Genomic DNA, 19376 nt, shown 5'->3' with positions numbered 1-19376 from the left:
ACATTTACAAGAGAATCCCTGCTAGCCTACATCACAGTGCTCCCTAAAGATGGGAAGGATCCCTCGCAATGTGGTAGTTATAGACCAATCTCGCTACTCAACGCGGATCTTAAGATATTCACGAAATTACTGGCATCCAGGATACAGGGCTTTCTCCCATCCCTGATCCACCTAGACCAGGTGGGTTTTGTACCCACCAGGGAAGCGAGAGATAATACGGCTAGGGTTCTTAACCTTCTGCACATAGCCAATAAATCCAAGACCCCCTGTGTTTTCCTGGGTACAGACGCGGAGAAGGCCTTCGACAGGGTGAACTGGAGTTTTATGACTTCTGTTTTGAGGCATGTGGGTTTTGGCGAGAGGCTAATGAACTGGATTGGCTCCATTTATTCCCACCCGTCGGCCCGGGTTCGGGTCCATGGGGTTCTGTCTGAACCCTTTGAGATACGCAATGGCACTCCCCAGGGATGCCCACTGTCCCCCCTCCTTTTCGCCCTGTTGCTGGAGCCTTTCCTGCGAAAGGTGCGAGCCAACCCGAATATTACGGGAATCCCAGTAGGAGACACATAATCTAAAATAGCTGCATATGCAGATGACATGTTATTTTCCTTGACCAACCCAACGCTTTCTCTTACCAATTTGATGCAAGAATTTAGAGAATATGGCAACCTCTCAAATATGAAAATAAATTTCCATAAATCTGAAGCGATGGGCATAGGTCTCCCCTTGCATCTTCAAGCAACGCTCCATCTGGAGTTTAAATTCAGGTGGACTCATACAGCCCTGAAATATCTGGGAATGTTTATCCCTCCATCTGTATCCCAAGTCTTTGTTTTAAATTCCCCCCCCCCCCCCCCTTACTGTCGACAATACGTACCCTGCTTGCCAAGTGGAACAAAGGATTACACTCGTGGCTGGGCAGGTGCAACATCGTTAAGATGTGCATGCTCCCTAAACTTCTCTACCTTATGCAGGCTTTGCCGATTCACATCCCCTCTCCCTACTTTTTACAGGCCAGAGCATTGTTATCTGACCTTATATGGGCACACAAACGACCGCGACTTAACTACCGCCAGCTGACCCGACCGAAACTTCAAGGGGGATTAGCGATACCTGATCTTCGTAGATACTATCAGGCCGTACATCTGACCAGACTAATAGATTGGAACAGACATCAATCTACCAAACTGTGGACCCAGTTGGAACAGGCCCAAACTGGGATAGCACTGATCAGAGCCCCATGGTGCCACAATAAATTACTAAGCAGTGTGAAAAGCCATCCTATCATAGGGGTAACCTCGCGCATTTGCACGTCTCTCTTCCTGAATGCCGCGCTGGTATCGCAGTTTTCCCTGCTCCGCCCGATTCTGGGGACCCCAGAGTTTTCTCCTGGAGTCACAGACCCAGTGTTCTGTTCCCTTAGGAGGTCTGGGATCTAACAGGCGTCCCATTTTTTAAAGGGGGGCAAATGGGCAACTACGGCTGACCTTGCATCCAGAGGGTCCGTACAAATTAGACTTTTGGAAAGTCTAAAGTTTTTCTACAAAGCAGAATTAATTTGTCACAGATCATTTCACATATTTTGGATACTCTTTATGTACTTTTGTTATATAATTATACACTATATATTGTATTGTTTACTTCAATAAGAACTTTCTTCATTTCTTTTTGGTATACTTGGCACATAAGTTCATTAGAGCACCAATCACTGTTTATATATACTCATCAGGTTTTTTATTAGTGGTTCACTAAAAACTATCACATACATTTGTTTTTTCTGTCAGTAGGAGTTTATTTGTTCAGGTATAATATCTAAAGAGCAGAGGAATGCTAGACCACCTTCCATGCAGGTGATCACTGTGGTGTTTCCATCGTGGGTGATTGTTAGTTTTAGCGGCTAACCCCAGCAGTAAGGAATGCTGTGATTGCATAGCGCTTTTTGTCACAGGCAGTAGTGATTTGCGTTTTTGCATTGTGTATTGAGAAAGGTCTGCATATAGCTTGATGTGTGAGAACATTTCTGGTGGTTGAGGATTTTTACGAAAGGCTATAATGAGCTGTTCCTTGGCATGATAAAAATGTACATGCATCAGAACATCCCTAGGGATGTTGTCTGGAAGATGGGATGGCTTAGGAAGTCTATGGATTAGATCGATGAAAGGGGGCTCCCGGATTCCGATAAGCCCCCCGCCCGCAGACCCCGACAACCAACGGCCAGGGTTGTCGGGAAGAGGCCCTTGTCCTCATCAACATGGGGACAAGGTGCGTTGGGGTGGGGGGGCCGCGCGCCCCCCCCCTTCCCCAAGGCACCCCCCATGTTGAGGGCACGTGGCCTGGTACGGCTTAGGAGGGGGGGGCGCTCGCTCGCCCCCCTTTCCTGGCCGGCCGGGTAGCGTGCTCGGTCAAGGCTCTGTTGTGGACTTGGGGGGACCCCCACGCCGATTTTTTTCGGCGTTGGGGGTTCCCATTTAAGTCCATACCAGGCGGCGGGGCCAGCGACGTCCCTGTCGCGGGCCCCTGCCTGGAGACGCGCTTGAAATGAGCGGACTTTCCTCCGCGTGTGTGGGCGAGTCCGTTCATTTCGAAAGTACGGCGGACTTAGTATGCCGTATTAGTCCGCTGAAAAAGTGCCGTGTGTGGGCAAGTAGCCCATTCGAAAATTCCGACGGACAGACTAAGTACGTCGGACAGACGGCTACGTGTGTACGTGGCGTTAGGCAGCTGGTGGTGGGTGTATAAGTGGTTGGAGTTACCCTCGTTAATGTGGATTCCCATCGCTGGAGCAAAGCAGAGGGTTCAGACATCCATGCAGCAGCACAGCAGCCATGCCCCCTCCCCTTCGGTTTTTTTAAGGACTTTGTACTTAAAGATTTGGAATCGCTCAATATTAAGCAGAAAATAAGTGATTTGAAATTTAAACAGGTTTTAGAGTCCATTCAAACAGAGGAATGACATTTTAGTATGCCTTGCAGATAAGGGCAGAGGTATTGTCATTTTGGACAAGTCGGCCTATTTATCTGAGATGGAGAAAATATTGTCTGATCAAGAGACTTATGTTTCTTTACCATCTAAATCTACTAACAAGTATAAAAAGGAATTGGTTGAACTTATTAATCAAGGTCAGGATCATATCTTGACCAAAAAGGAGAGAACCTATTTAGCTGCTGTGGCTCCACAGGTCCTGGTTATCTATTCCTAAGGTTCATAAGGATCCAGTCAATTCACCTGGTAGGCCTATTATTAGTGGGCTGGACATGGAGAATAAGCAGATACATTGATGTGTATCTGCAGCCCCTGGTGTCGCAGACTCCCTCTTATCCATGAGACTCTACACAGGTTCTTAATTTGCTTGGTGGCATGCAGTGGAAGGAGAGCTACATCCTGGCAATAGCAGAAGTGTCTTCTTTGTACACCATCATCACCCATAGACATGGCTATAAGGTGGTAGACACCTTTTTTGGGACATGATCCTAGTTTGGTACCGACACAGCGTACTTTCTGTTATTCGCAATTCTAGTTTGGTGGCTCCTTCTATTTGCAAAATAGGAGAGTCGCCATGGGTGCAAAGTTTGCACACAGCATGGTTATTCTCTTCATGGCCAAGTGGGAGGAGGATGTTGTCTATAGTGGTCGAAGACCAGAGCTCCTCATTTGGAGGAGATATATAAATGACGTCCTTCCTCCTTTGGGATGGGGATCTGCAGTCTCTGAATGATTACACTGATCAACTAAATGACAATTCTCTGGGTATATTATTGCAGCATGAGACATGGGATCTGAACATAGAGGTCAGAGATGGTGTTCTCATTACCACCACTTTTTAGCAGCTTTATAGTCCAGGGAAGTTGTCGTCACCCTTCCTGGCTTAAGTCAGTTCTGAAAAACCAATTCCTTAGAATGTGTCAGAACTGCACTGACCTTGATGATTATCAACAGCCCTCTATGTTGAGATCCAGATTTATCAATAGAGAATACAACTCAGAGAAACTTGATAGTATTATCTCAGATGTAGGCAATCTTGATAGGATCAAGATGCTGGAGGATAGGTCTAAGATGGAGAGAGACCTGAATTAATTCAGTTTCTTTCATTACCACTTATTCCAATTAGCATTATGACATTAAATGCATCTTTTAGAGACATTGGAAGATTCCCAGGGATGACCAGTTGTTGGGTCCTAAATTGGCTGATAGGCCTTAGGTGGTGTGTTGAGGCGTGCAACCCCTGAGGTTGCATGTGGCCCCCAGTGCCATAAATAACCCTAGGGAACTTATTTTTTTTACAATTTAAAAGTTTTTTTTCCCTGTAGAAAATGTGCTGTATGCCGGGTTAATTCTTTAACAGAGAGGAGGGTGTGTCATTTTTGATCCATGGTTGCATCCAGAGTTTGACATTAAATCATTTATTACCTGTTCTTCCATTTATGTGGTATATCTTTTACAGTGTTCATGCAACCTATTGTATGTGGGCCATACAATTGGAACTATGCAAATGAGAGTCATTGAACATCTAGGTTTCCTGGACAGTGTGTCTAATCATTACACATGTTACCACAGAAAAAACCCAGAGAGTACCCATATTTTGGGTATTGACAAATTTTCTCCACATTGGAAAGGAAGTCGTTTCCAGTGGGAGATTTCCAGAACTAAGTCCCTCTGGATTTATGACCTAACTCCTATTCGCCGCTAGGCATGAATATAGAGTGGGATGTGAATTGCTTTTTGAATAATGGGTGACTTTTAGCATTTATTCTTTGTTCTATATAGGAAATTGAATATTAACTTTTTTATTCAGATTTTTGTAATCTTTGATTACTTTTTATTATGACAGCTTCAGATTATCTGTTACCAGGATATTTTTTTTTAGAGTTTTTGTATATTTTAATTTTTATATCTAACATCTCCACACAAAGGCGTATCCATTTATGGGTGACATTAAGCCTATGAAATTTTTCTTTATTGAAGGGATGGGTTGTTATATATAGTAATAGTGATAGGTTTTCTCTAAATTGGGGTTGGCTTTTACTTTTGTTTTTTTATTTATATAGCCTTGACCTGGCTGGGTTTAAGTTAATCCCCTTGTTTGCATGAGCCTAGCTGGTCATGTGACTATTGGAAGTATCTTTTCTGCGTTTTTGGGCATTTCTGGTCCGCTTTGTATTTATAGTGTACTTGCGTCCAGCCGCCACGCCTCTGAAGAAATTACTTATGATGAACCACATAAGGTGGGACTGGACCACAGGATGTAAGCATGCCACAAGCCGCATCCATCTTTAATATTGTTCTGACATGCCTGTTTATATTTTATTGATTGTGAGTGTAATTCATTTGAATTAAAGTAGTGATTCTAGCTTTTTAGACATATTGCACTATAATTGTGTCCTTTGCATCCTTTGAGGGCTTATAAGGCTATTGTTTATGCGTACATCGCTGAGAGTGAGAGCTTCCTGCCTCAGGATCGCGGGACACATTCTTCCTAAGGAGCTCCCACTTCATAATTATGTCCCACTTTATGTTGGTCTATTACATAAAATCCCAATAAAATACATTTGTTTTTGGTTGTAACATGACAAATTATAGAGCTGCACGATTAATTGTTACGAATCAAAATTGCAATCCTTTTTCCTTCCCGATCTTCAAAACAGCATGTCACAATCTTTCCAACAAGTGCAGAGAGTTCTCACAGCTGGAAAAACAAAATCCAGTTAGGGTCCTTTCACACGGGGCGGATCAGTTCTGATCCGCCCCGTGGATGTCCGTTTGCTCAGCGGGGATCACTCCGCCGATCCCCGCTGAGCAGGGAGATGACAGCTCCGTCTCTGCACACTGCGCAGGGACGGACCTGTCACAGCGCCGCTCTCCCCTATGGGAGATCGGATGACGACGGACCGCAGTGCCCGTCGTCACCCGATCCGATCCGCAGACGGATGGAAAAATAGCTTTTTCCTCCGTTACACTTTTTCGGATCGGAGCGGGTCGGATGTCAGCGGACAGGTCACCGCTGACATCCGACGCTCCATAGAGCTCTATGGAGCACCCGTTCAGGTCCGCCTGAAAAACTGGCGGGCCTGAACGGGACGTTAGTGTGAAAGAGGCCTTAGTCTGCCAAGTTTTATTACAACACCACCGAATAAGTATAAACAAAGTATCTTTTTGTTCTTTTATCAAAGGAAAGAACTGGGCGTGTAGATAAAGGAAGTTTAACCATTTAAAAACCAAACCTTTTCTGACATTTGTTGCTTACAAGTAAAAAACATTATTTTCTGCTATAAAATTACTTGGAACACCCAAACATGATATATTTTTTTTTTAGCAAAGACCCTAGATAATAAAATAGTGGTTGTTGCAATATTTTATGTCACACCGTATTTGCGCAGCGGTTTTTCAAACACTTAAAAAAAAAAATAATAAAAATAAATAAAAAATAAACAGTAAAGTTAGCCCAATTTTTTTTGTATAATGTGAAAGAAGATGTTACACCGTGAGAATTGTGATCTTTATTCTAAGCAAAATAATCATGATTCTCAATTTAGCCAAAATCGTGCAGCACTAACAAATTGTGGAAAATTTCAAGGGGTATGAATACTTTTCCAAGGCATTGTATATATTGAACTGGATGGTCTTTTTTCAACTTCACCAACTATATACCATAGATGGACTGTGGACTTTCCTACAGACTAAATAATAAACACAGATTTTGGTTATTTACACCAAAGAAATGTAGCAGAATACATTTTTAACATTTTTGGTGATTAAATACCACCAAAAGAAAGCTTTATTTGATAAAGTGATAAAAATGTAATTTGGGTAGGATGTTGCATGACCGCACAATTGTCATTTAAGGTGCGACATTGCTGAAAGCTGAAAATTGGTCTGGTCAGGAAGGGGGTGAAAGTGTCAGGTATTGAGGTGGTTAAGAGACAACATGTTGGAAAATGTTCATGTTAATGAGATGTATTGCATATTTTAAACTATTATTAACCACTTAAGGACCGCCGCATGGAGATATACGTTGGCAGAATGGCATGTACGGGCACAAGCACGTACCCATACGTGCTTGCCTTCCAGCGAGTGGGGGGTCCGATTGGACCCCCTCCCGCTGGCTGCGGCGGTTCGTTTCGCTTTAGGAGCGATCCGGGATGAGGGAATGGCCATTGGTTTCTGGCCATCCCCTCTCGATCGCTCCTGGCGAATGAGAAGCTTCCCCTGCCTGTGTAGTGTAAACACAGGCAGGGAGGAAGTGATGTCACTCTCCTCTGGGCAGTCTTTTTGACTGGACTGCGAGGAGAGGACATAGTAAGTACACCAATTACTACACTGACACGTAGGTACACATAGGCACACAAATCACCCCTGATCAACCCCCTGATATTTTTTTAGGTATGCCAGGTTTTTATAGTGTTAGGTACCCCCATATACTACCTAATAAAGGTTTTAACCACCTGATTGCCCCTAGAGTTAACCCTTTCACCAGCGATCACCGCATAAGTGTCACTTCCCCGTCAGGTTTTTATATAGCGTCCAGGACCCCCATATACTACCTAATAAAGGTTTTAACCAGCTGATTGCCCCCAGGTAACACTTTCACCCCCTTTTGCCAGTGTCGCTAAGCGATCGTTTTTCTGATCGCTGCATTAGTGTCACTGGTGCCACTAGGTAGCTAGTTATTTTTTAGGTTCACCGCCAGGTTTTTATAGCGTTAGGTACCCCCATATACTACCTAATAAAGATTTTAACCCCCTGATTGACCCTAGTTAACCCTTTCACCAGTGATCACCGTATAAGTGTTACGTGTGACTTTGGTTAGTTAGTTTGCTTTTTATAGCATCAGGGCACCCACCATTTATTACCCCATAAAGATTTAACCCCCTGATCACCCGGCGGGTGATATCAATTAGGTTTTAGGGTCAGGGTCTGTGTAGCCCCAGGCAGCGCTAGGTTAGTGCCAGTACCGCTAACACCCACGCGCAAAGCATACACCTCAATATCTGATATGATCAGATCTATACTAGCGTCCCCAGGAGTTTAGGGTTCCAAAAAAATGCATTGTTAGCGGGATCAGCCCAGATACCTACTAGCACCTGCGTTTTGCCTCTCCGCCCAGCCCACCCAAGTGCAGTATCGATCGATCACTGTCACTTACAAAACACTAAACACATAACTGCAGCGTTTGCAGAGTCGGGCCTGATCCCTGCGATCGCTAACAGTTTTTTTTGTAGCGTTTTATATTTAAATCCTGAAGGCAATGCTTGGTTTCGGGGTCCTGTACGCAGCTAGGCTCCCAAAAGTCCCCCACATGTGGTATCCGGGTACTCAGGGGAAGCAGCAGAATTTATTTTGGGGTGTAATTTCACTTATGCCCATAGCTTGTGTGAGCAATATATAATTTAGTGACAACTTTGTGCAAAAAAAAAAAAAGTTTGTAATATTCCCACAACTTGTGGCAAAATATAAAATATTTCATGGACTCAACATGTCTCTCAGTAAATAGCTTGGAGTGTCTACTTTCCAAAATGGGGTCATTTGAGGGGGTTTTGTGCTATTTTGGCATTTTATGGCCTTCGAAACTGTGATAGGTAGTGGGGAGTGAAATCAAAAATTTGCACCCTTAGAAATCCTGAAGGCGGTGATTGGTTTTCGGGGTGCCGTAAAGTCCCACATATGTGGTATCCCCATACTCAGGAGAAGCAGCAAAATATATTTTGGGGTACGATTCCACATATAACTATGGCATGTGTGAGCAATATATCATTTAGTGACAACTTTTTATAAACTTTTTTTTTTTTTGTGTCATTATTCAATGAGTTGGGACAAAAAAAAAATATTCATTGGGCTCAACATGCCCCTCAGCAATTTCCTTGGGGTGTCTACTTTCCAAAATGGGGTAATTTGGGGGGGTTGTACTGCCCTGCCATTTTAGCACCTCAAGAAATGAGATAGTCATAAATTAAAATCTGTGTAAATTCCAGAAAATGTACTCTAGTTTGTAGACGCTATAACTTTTGCGTAAACCAATAAATATACACTTATTTACATTTTTCTTACTAAAGACATGTGGCTGAATACATTTTGGACTAAAATTAAGTTTTTCTTATAACAAAAAGTAGAAAATATCTTTTTTTTTTCAAAATTTTCAGTCTTTTTCCTTTTATATCGTAAAAAATAAAAATCGCAGAGGCAATAAAATACATAGTTACATAGTTAGTCAGGTTGAAAAAAGACACAAGTCCATCCAGTTCAACCTTAAAAACAAATAAATAAAATAAAAAATAATCGTACAATCCAAATACCCAATTTTATGCCCACAATTGATCCAGAGGAAGGCGAAAAAAAAAACCAGCAGAGCATGCTCCAATTTGCTACAGAAGGGGAAAAAAATTCCTTCCTGATCCCCCAAGAGGCGATCGGATTTTCCCTGGATCAACTTTACCTATGTTAGTACCCAGTTAAATTATGTACATTCAGGAAAGTATCCAGGCCTTTCTTAATGCAATCTACTGAGCTGGCCAGAACCACCTCTGGCGGGAGTCTGTTCCACATTTTCACAGCTCTAACTGTGAAGAAACCTTTCCGTACTTGAAGATGAAATCTCTTTTCCTCTAGACATAAAGAGTGCCCCCTTGTCCTCTGGGTTGACCGTACAGAGAACAACTCAACACCAAGTTCACTATATGGACCCCTAATATATTTGAACATGTTGATCATATCCCCCCTTATTCTCCTCTTCTCAAGAGTGAATAAATTCAGTTCCTCTAATCTTTCCTCATAGCTGAGTTCCTGCATGCCTCTTATCAGTTTGGTTGCCCTTCTCTGCACTTTCTCCAGTTCCTCGATATCCTTTTTGAGAACTGGTGCCCAAAACTGAACTGCATATTCCAGGTGAGGTCTTACTAATGATTTGAACAGGGGCAAAATGATATCTCTCTCTCTGGAGTCCATACCTCTCTTAATACAAGAAAGGACTTTGCTCGCTTTGGAAACAGCAGCTTGGCATTGCATGCTATTTTTGAGCTTATGATCTACCAAAACCCCCAGATCCTTCTCCACTATGGATCCCCCCAGTTGTACTCCCCCTAGCATGTATGATGCATGCATATTCTTACCCCCCAAGTGCATAACTTTACATTTATCAACATTAAACCTCATCTCCCACATAGTCGCCCAATTAGACAGTGTATTGAGGTCGGCTTGTAAATTGGAGACATCCTGTAAGGACGTTATTCCACTGCATATCTTGGTGTCATCTGCAAAGACAGAAATGTTACTTTTGATCCCAGACCCAATATCATTTATAAAGATGTTAAAAAGTAAGGGTCCCAGCACTGAACCTTGGGGTACACCACTGATAACCTTAGACCATTCAGAGTAAGAATCATTAATCACTACTCTCTGAATTCTGTCTTTTAGCCAATTTTCTATCCATTTACAAACTGATATTTCCAAACCTGTAGACTTTACCTTACACATGAGCCGTGTGTGGGGAACTGTATCGAACGCTTTTGCAAAATCTAAGTATACCACGTCCACCGCCACCCCTCTGTCCAAGGTTTTACTTACCTCCTCATAAAAAGAAATCAGATTTGTCTGACAACTTCTGTCTTTCATGAATCCATGTTGTCTGTTGCTTAAAGTGTTTTTGTTCAGCAAGAACTCGTCGATGTGGTCTTTTATTAAATGCTCCAGTATCTTCCCAGCTATAGAAGTTAAGCTAACAGGTCTATAGTTACTTGGTAAAGACTTTGATCCCTTTTTAAATATAGGCACCACGTTCGCCCTGCGCCAATCCAGTGGGACTAGTCCCATCATTAATGAGTCCCTGGCTCTGAAATTACAGAGCTCAATTCTTTTAGGATCCGTGGGTGGATGCCATCAGGGCCAGGTGCTTTATCCACCTTTATTCTGTCTAAATATTTCTGGACCATATCACTTTTGAGCCATTGAGGATCATTTGGGGCTGTGTCACTTATCACCCCCATTATGGACATGCGCTCCCCCATGCTCTTTTGTGTACACAGAGCTGAAGAAAGTATTTAATAAATTAGCCTTCTCTTTGTCCCCAGTCACCCACTCTAGATTATTTTGTAAAGGGCCTACATGCTCAGACTTGACCTTTTTACTATTAATATATTTGAAGAATTTTTGGGGGTTTGTCCTACTATCTTTTGCAATCTGTCGTTCGTTTTAAATTTTTGCATCCTTGATTTCCTTTTTACATATTCTGTTAAATTCTTTGTAACATTTAAATGTCACTAGTGATCCTTCATTTTTATATTTTTTAAAAGCTCTTCTCTTATAGTTTATAGCTTTTTTAACTTTGGCTGTGAGCCACATAGGTTTTGTTTTTAGCCTTTTAAACTTATTGCCCATGGGAATATACTTTGCAGTGAGGTCCCAAACAGTCTTTTTGAAGAATTCCCATTTCTGTTCTGTGCCCATTGAAGCAAATATTCTCTCCCAGTCTAAGTCCTGGAGAGCAGCCCTCATCCTTGGAAAATTTGCTCTCTTGAAGTTAAGTGTTTTTATCTTACCCGTATGTATTTCTTGTTTAGCGCTAACATCAATGGAAATCATGTTATGATCACTGCTACCCAGGTGTTCTTTTATCTGGACATTAGTAATAAGCTCTGCATGGTTTGAGAAAGAAAGCTCTATTTGTGGGAAGAAAAGGACGCAAATGTTGTTTGGGTACAACATTGCATGACCGCGCAATTACCAGTTAAAGCAGTGCAGTGCGAAATTGTAAAAAGACCTCTGCTCCTTAGGCTGACAATTGGTCTGGGGCTTAAGTGGTTAATTAGCATATGACATGCACATTAATGGATTAAATATGCAATAAATTCATATACTGATTTAATTTTTATGCTCTGTTACAGCCAGAAGGAGAACGCATTGTGCGAACACTAAAATCTGTCGTCTTGGATCCACAAGTGATGGGTCAAGGTCTGTTAAATATTTTACATACTTAATGCTCCACATTAATTTTAGGGGTATATTTAAAAAGTATTGGAATCGACATTCACTGCAAATGTATGTGCAGTGAAATATGTTTTAAATTACAGTTCTTGATTCATCTGGTGTAAATGTTTGAAGATTGGCGCTTTCACTACTTTTAAAATATGTCCTTTATTGTATTAGATCAGGCCAGACACATAAACAGTGATATGGGCCAAAGACAGAGACCCTGTTTGGCCGGAGGGTAAAAATATAATGTGCGTGGCTATACGATCAATGATGGTTGACTGCTATTTATGGGCAGCTTGAAAACTTGTTTGCCTGATATTACCCTTTAAAAGTAAGCTCCAGTAAGTTTTGCTAAGCCTCCCTCCTTCCCTTTTCACAGGTTTTAATGTTAGAAAGTACGCTCTGTTGACCAAGGGCTGATCTCTGGTGAATTGCTTCTCAGACTACGTGCACTCGCAGACCAGTGTGCACTCGCAGACCAACAGACCTGCGTGCACTCGCAGACCAACAGACCTGCGTGCACTCGCAGACCAACAGACCTGCGTGCACTCGCAGACCAACAGACCTGCGTGCACTCGGAGACCAACAGACCTGCGTGCACTCGGAGACCAACAGACCTGCGTGCACTCGGAGACCAACAGACCTGCGTGCACTCCCAGACCAACAGACCTGCGTGCACTCCCAGACCAACAGACCTGCGTGCACTCCCAGACCAACAGACCTGCGTGCACTCCCAGACCAACAGACCTATGTGCACTCGCAGACCAGCATGCACTCGCAGACCAACGGACACTCGCATACCAGTGTGCACTCGCAGACCAACGGACCAGCATGCACTCGCAGACCAACAGACCCGCATGCACTTGCAGACCAACAGACCTGCATGCACTCAGAGACCAACAGACCTGCGTGCACTCCCAGACCAACAGACCTGCGTGCACTCCCAGACCAACAGACCTGCATGCACTCGCAGACCAACAGACCTGCGTGCACTCGCAGACCAACAGACCTATGTGCACTCGCAGACCAGCATGCACTCGCAGACCAACGTACACTCGCATACCAGTGTGCACTCGCAGACCAACGGACCCGCATGCACTCGCAGACCAACAGACCCGCATGCACTCGCAGACCAACAGACCTGCATGCACTCGCAGACCAACAGACCTGCGTGCACTCGCAGACCAACAGACCTATGTGCACTCGCAGACCAACAGACCTGCGTGCATTCGCAGACCAGCATGCACTCGCAGACCAACGTACACTCGCATACCAGTGTGCACTTGCAGACCAACGGACCCGCATGCACTCGTAGACCAGTGTGCACTTGTAGACCAATGTGCACTCGCAGACCAGCAGACCTGCGTGCACTCGCATACCAGCCTGCACTCGCAGACCAGTAGTCCTGCGTGCACTAGCAGACCAGACCAGCGGATCTGTGGACCACTCGCAGAGCCAAACAACACCAAACAATATGCTGAGTTCGGGGGAAAATTCTAAAGCTGCAGAACCCCGTTAAAGTCTATGGGACGCTAACATGAAAAACCAAAAGTGCTAATTTTAAAGGCTAATATGCAAGTTATTGTCATAAAAAGTGTTCGGGGACCTGGGTCCTACCCCAGGGGACATGTATCAATGCAAAAAAAAGTTTTTAAAAACTGCAGTTTTTTTGGGAGCAGCCATTTTAATAATGCTTCAAGTGAAACAATAAAAGTGAAATATTTCTTTAAATTTCGTACCTGGGGGGTGTCTATAGTGTGCCTTTAAAGTGGCACATTTTTCCCATGTTTAGAACAGCAAAATTACATTTCTAAAAGTAAAAAAGTCATTTAAAACTGATTGCAAATTAATTGTCGGGTCCCGGCAATATAGCTAAAACTCATTGAAAAAAATGACATGGCCACCCCTCTCCCCAGTCCATTACCAGGCCCTTTGTGTCTGGTATGAATATTAAGAGGAACTCCGAACCAAAATGTAAAAAAAATTGCGTGGGGGGGTCCCCCCAAATTCCATACTAGGCCCTTCAGGTTATGGATTTTAAGGGGAACCCTGCGCCAAAATGTAAAAAAAAAATGGCGTAGGGTTCCCCCCAAAATCCATACCAGACCCTTATCCGAGCACGCAACCTGACACAGGAAAAGAGGGGGGACAAGAGAGCCCCCCCTGAACCGTAACAGGCCACATGCCCTGAACACGGGGAGGTGCTTCGGAAAGAACCTTGTCCCCATGTTGATGGGGGACAAGGGCCTCATCCCCACAACCCTTGCCCGGTAGTTGGGGGGTCTGCAGGACTTATCGGAATCTGGAAGCCCTCTTTAACAAGGAGCCCCCCAGATCCTGGCCCCAATATTTGATTTGGTAACTGGGTACATTGTACCCCTACCATTTCACCAAAAAAGTGTCAAACATGTTAAACGCAAGAGACAGCTTGGGACAAGTCCTTTTAAAAAAAATATAAAAAGGGAAAACACTGCGCTATAATTTGTGAAAAAATGGCCGCAACGGCCACAACAGCAGCCAACACCAAAAACAAACAAAGTTCAACAGGTAAAATAAAAAATATAGTGTAGCGCTTCAATAATAAGTGTAATCAACACAAATTCTATAAAGATAATAGTAGCAAAACAGAGATCACACAGAACCAAATGCCTAGAAATCAAAGTCCAACATAAAACAGTCATTCAACTGTGTTGATGGCGTAGAAGTGACCAAACCGTCACCTAGAAGGACAATGATGTACTGGACGAATGAGTTCATGCGGGTAAACTTGATTGTAAGCATCAAACTGAAAAGTGAATAAATACTTCTTACCGGAACGGTTGGACTCACACAGTCATATGACGGTTGAGTCTAGAAGGCTTGGGGTCACACTCTGGGACCAAAGACTGTAAGGAGAGAGGTCAGTTGGGCTGGTGCAGAAACTCCTGACGGTTGTAGGCTCGAAGGTGGATCCTTTCAGATGAAACCTCAAAGGTCAAGCCCAGACGCAGCTCACTGTACCAACAATCCTGCCACCCCCGAATGGAGAGGGAGGTACTCGTAAAATTTTACACCAAGGCAACGGAGAGGGGAAAAAAGAAAAAAAGGCTCCACATGGTGCGGGTCAAACAATATAAAAAAGTTGATTTATTAAAGTCAAAAAGATAATAAATTGACTTAGTGATCACATAAAAAGCAAAATGAACTAAAAGCAATGTGGGGTACCAACAGCTCGCCCGACGCGTTTCGACATATGTGTCTTCAACTGGGGCATGTTACTTTTAAAAAAAAGTAAATCGCCGTAATCCATCTCCCCACGATCAGTTAAGACAATGAACGGTCATTTGCTCAGTTTAGTTATGTTTATTGCGGGATACAACTTGGATGGAACAAGGGGTGATATGAGATGCCCATAGCATTTGGTGTATTGCATGACAATACTGAATAGCCTTGGCTTGAAAACTGGTGTACACATAGTAGGGATGAGCTTCGTGTTCGACTCGAACATACGTTCGACTCGAATATCAGTTGTTCGCCCGTTCGGCGAACAACGAACGTTATGGGCCGTTCGCGCCAAATTCGTGTGGCGCTCACGGCCCACAATGCACTGCGCCATCGCAGTGCATTGCTGGCTGATGATTGGCCAGGCATGCACTGTGAACCCGCATGCTTGGCCAATCACAGCGCCGGCAGCGAGGAAAGCCATGATTGGCCACAGGCACGATGCCTGTGTCCAATCATAGCTCAGGCTGTGTAGTACACGCCCCACACTATATAAGGCTGCCAGCGTGGCGGCCTTGTGTAGTGTGTTGGCGTCTGTAGGAGTTAGTGGGTGTTTTCTGTGTACCTTCAACACAGTATACACCGTTCATTATCGGCCGATTTTGCGTTCTTGCTCTTCTGTAATTGAGCTGTTAGCAATCTGCAGGAGTTTGTGCCTGTTGTCTGTGTGCCCTGACCGCAGTATACACCATTATATCCACCTATATAGCTAGCTATATTGCTCTTTTGTAATAGAGCTTGCAGTCAGTTGTAGGAGATTGTGCCTGTTGTCTGCGTGCCCTGACCGCAGTATACACCGTTATATCCACCTACATAGCTAGCTATATTGCTCTTTTGTAATAGAGCTTGCCGTCAGTTGTAGGAGATTGTGCATGTTGTCTGCGTGCCCTGACCACAGTATACACCGTTATACACCGTTATATACGGTTATATCCACCTATATAGCTCTTCTCTTCTCTCTAGAGCCATCTGCCATCTGCAGGAGTTGGGTGGGTGTTGTGTGCCTCCAGCACAATATACACTATCCAATTGCTGGTTTTCCATTCTCCCTTCAGGCCATTACCATGTCTGGAAGGCCAACAAGGAGAGGCAGACAGGCACAAGCCGATAAAAGAGGGCAAGCAGGCTCTGTGTCAAGAGACAACAGTGCTGGTCATGGACGCAGTGCATCGTCATCATCAGCCCGTGGCCATGGGACACGCTTGTCCTTCTTTTCAGCAGCTGGACATGTTGAGCCGCATCATGCCGAAGACTTGGTAGAGTGGATGACCAAGCCCTCTTCATCCTCCTCATCCTCTCTCACCCAGGCTCAGGGTACTAGCAAAGCAGCTGCCAACGCATCGTCTTCCCTCCTCTCAATGTCATCATCAGTGACTCCTTCCCTAGACCCACCACGTCCTCCTGAGGAGTCTCCTGAACTCTTTGAACACAGTGTTGGGTACATACTCCAGGAGGATGTCGCAGTAGCGTAAGCGCAGAGAGAGGGGATGCTCAAGAAGGACAGCAATCTGGCAGTCATGTTCCACAAGCTGCAGCATACTGCCAGGTTTGCTCCAGTGATGAAGAGGGAGGGGATGATGAGGGCACTGACTCCACGTGGGTGCCTGGTAGGACAGAGAAGGAGGAGGAGGCACATGTCCAATGAGGCAGGATGCCCTCCCGGGGCCAGCTTAGGGGCAGCACACCGACTTAATCACACCGCAGAGCTCCGCCTGTGCAGGGCGCTGCCTCTGCGCATTATTCTAAAAGTTCTTTGGTGTGGGTCTTTTTTTGATACGAGTGCATCAGATCGCACCACTGCTATTTGCAACATATGTCTCAAGCGTATCTCGCATGGCCAAAACATCAGTCGCTTGGGCACCACATGCTTGACCAGACATATGTTGACCTGCCATGCACCTCGTTGGCAAACGTACCTTAAAGACCCAGACCAAAGAACAAAGCGGACCTCTCCTTACTCCTCATCAGCTGGGATCTCCAACCCCACTAGACCTTCAGTCCTCTCTGAAACCTGCTCTGAGAGGAATGAAGGTGTAGAATTAGGTGTGTCACAACCAAATGCTTCCGGGCACTCTGCTAGCAGTACACCCACGTCCGATTATAGCAGGCAAATTTCCCTGCCCCAGCTGCTGGACCGTCAAAAGAAGATTACTCCCAGCCATCCACATGCCCAGCGGTTGAATGCTAGCTTGGCTAAATTGCTAGCACTTCAACTGCTGCTTTTTCAGTTGGTAGACTCGGCCCCCTTCCCTGAGTGTGTACAATGTGCAGTTCCTCAGTGGCAGGTCCCCAAACGCCACTTTGTCTCACGGAAGGTGATTCCAGCTCGCTACCTGCATGTGGAAGGCAATGTCCTTGTCTCGCTGGACAGGGCGGTCAGCGGTAAGGTGCATATTACTGCTGACTCATGGTCCAGCAGGCATGGACAGGGACGTTACCTGTCTTTCATGGCCCATTGGGTCACTCTTCTGGCAGCTGGGAAGGATGCAGGACAAGGTGCAGTAGTGTTGGAGGTTGTTCCGCCACCACGCCTCCAAAATGCTACTATTGGTTGTGACACACCTCTCTCCTCCACCCCCTCCTCTTCTTCTTCATCCATGGCCTCTTCCAGTGCTCTGTCCTCAGAACCAGCGGTGCTCCGTAGGCGTTCCAGGGGCTACGAAAATACGCAGGCAAAATTATGCCATGCCGTGCTTGCGCTGGTTTGTTTGGGGGACAGGAGCCACAGATATTTTGTCAGCTCTGCAGGGGCAGGCCGAGAGGTGGTTGACACCACGCCAGCTTAAGCCAGGAATGGTTGTTTGCGACAATGGCACCAACCTCCTCTCCGCCCTCCGACAGGGACAACTGACCCATGTGCCCTGTGTGGCTCACGTCCTTAACCTGGTGGTGCAGCGGTTCTAGGGCAGGTACCTGGGCTTATAGGATGTCCTGAAGCAGGCCAGGAAAGTCTGTGTGCATTTCCGCCGATCATTTAATGCCTGTGCTCGGCTGTCTGAGCTCCAAAAGAAGTTGAACCTGCCCAAGAACCGCCTTATATGTGCCCACCAGTTGGAACTCAACGTTGGCCATGCTGCAGCAGCTGCACATGCAGCAGAGGGCCATCAATGAGTACCTGTGCGACTACGGCACCAGGACAGGGTCAGGGGAGCTCGGTTTTCTCTCACCACGCCAGTGGGGCATGATCAGGGATGCATGCACTGTCCTGTCACCGTTTGAAGAAGCCACAAGGATGATGAGCAGTGACAGTGCATGCTTCAGTGACACTGTACCTCTTGTCAACCTGTTGGAGCGTATGCTGCGTGGAATAATGGACAAGGAACTTGAGGCAGAACAGAGGCAGGAAGAGGAGGACTTCCTTGCCTCTCAAGGCCCCTTTATCCAGACAGTGTTCCTGCTGTCCCACCCATCACACAGGACGAGGAAGAGGAGGAGGAGGATGATTGTGTCAGCATGGAGGTGAAGGCTGGCACTCAGCATCAGCAGCAGTCTTGTAGGGATGATTTACAGTCCCAGGAAACCCGTGGACTTGTACGTGGCTGGGAGGAGGTAGCTGCGGATAACGTTGTCCTTAGTGACCCAGAGGACTCCGGACCGAATGCCTCAGCTAACCTACGCTGCATGGCCTCCCTGATCCTGCAAAGCCTGCGGAAGGATCCTCGTATTCTTCGGATCAAGGAGAGGGACCATTACTGGCTGGCCGCTCTCCTTAAACCACTGTACAAGGGTAAGGTTGCCGACCTTATCTTGCCATCGCAGAGGGAGCAGAGGATGAGACATCTCCGGGAGACCTTGCAGAAAGGTCTGTGTAACGCGTTCCCAGAGACTGGGAGGTTACAAACTCCTGGTCCTGGACAATGTGTTGCTGAGGCATCGGTCAGAAGGAGCAGTGGAGAAGGTGGCCTTCTGACCGATGCGTTCAGACAATTTTTTAGTCCGCAGCCCCAAGGTATGATCGGATCCAGCAACCATCGCCAGCGTCTGATTTACATGGTGCAGGAATACCTAGGGGCAAGGACAGACTTGGACACCTTTCCCACCGAAAATCCTCTGGCTTACTGGGTCTTGAGGATGGATCACTGGCCAGAGCTTGCACAGTATGCAATTGAGCTACTGGCCTGTCCTGCATCCAGCGTTCTTTTGGAACGCACCTTCAG

At 45.4% G+C, this 19376-nt stretch overlaps 1 protein-coding gene across 3 annotated transcripts in view; it reads left to right on the top strand.

Moving 5' to 3' along the window:
* Window positions 1-19376, top strand: part of LOC143961241 (complement C3-like) — a 649911-nt gene that overhangs the window by 453503 nt on the left and 177032 nt on the right. For all 3 annotated transcript variants that reach the window (XM_077470478.1, XM_077470476.1, XM_077470477.1), the window contains one exon: window positions 11871-11937. In XM_077470478.1, coding sequence (XP_077326604.1) covers window positions 11871-11937 — 67 coding nt within the window. The remainder of the gene's footprint in view (window positions 1-11870; window positions 11938-19376) is intronic.

The sequence above is a fragment of the Lithobates pipiens genome, unplaced genomic scaffold (genome assembly GCF_037356315.1).
Source record: "Lithobates pipiens isolate NorthernLeopardFrog02 unplaced genomic scaffold, aLitPip1_a1.2 Scaffold_8, whole genome shotgun sequence".
Classification (NCBI taxonomy): domain Eukaryota; kingdom Metazoa; phylum Chordata; class Amphibia; order Anura; family Ranidae; genus Lithobates; species Lithobates pipiens.
The sequence above is the reverse complement of the archived record's forward strand: the minus strand, read 5'-3'. Positions and strand labels throughout refer to the sequence as shown.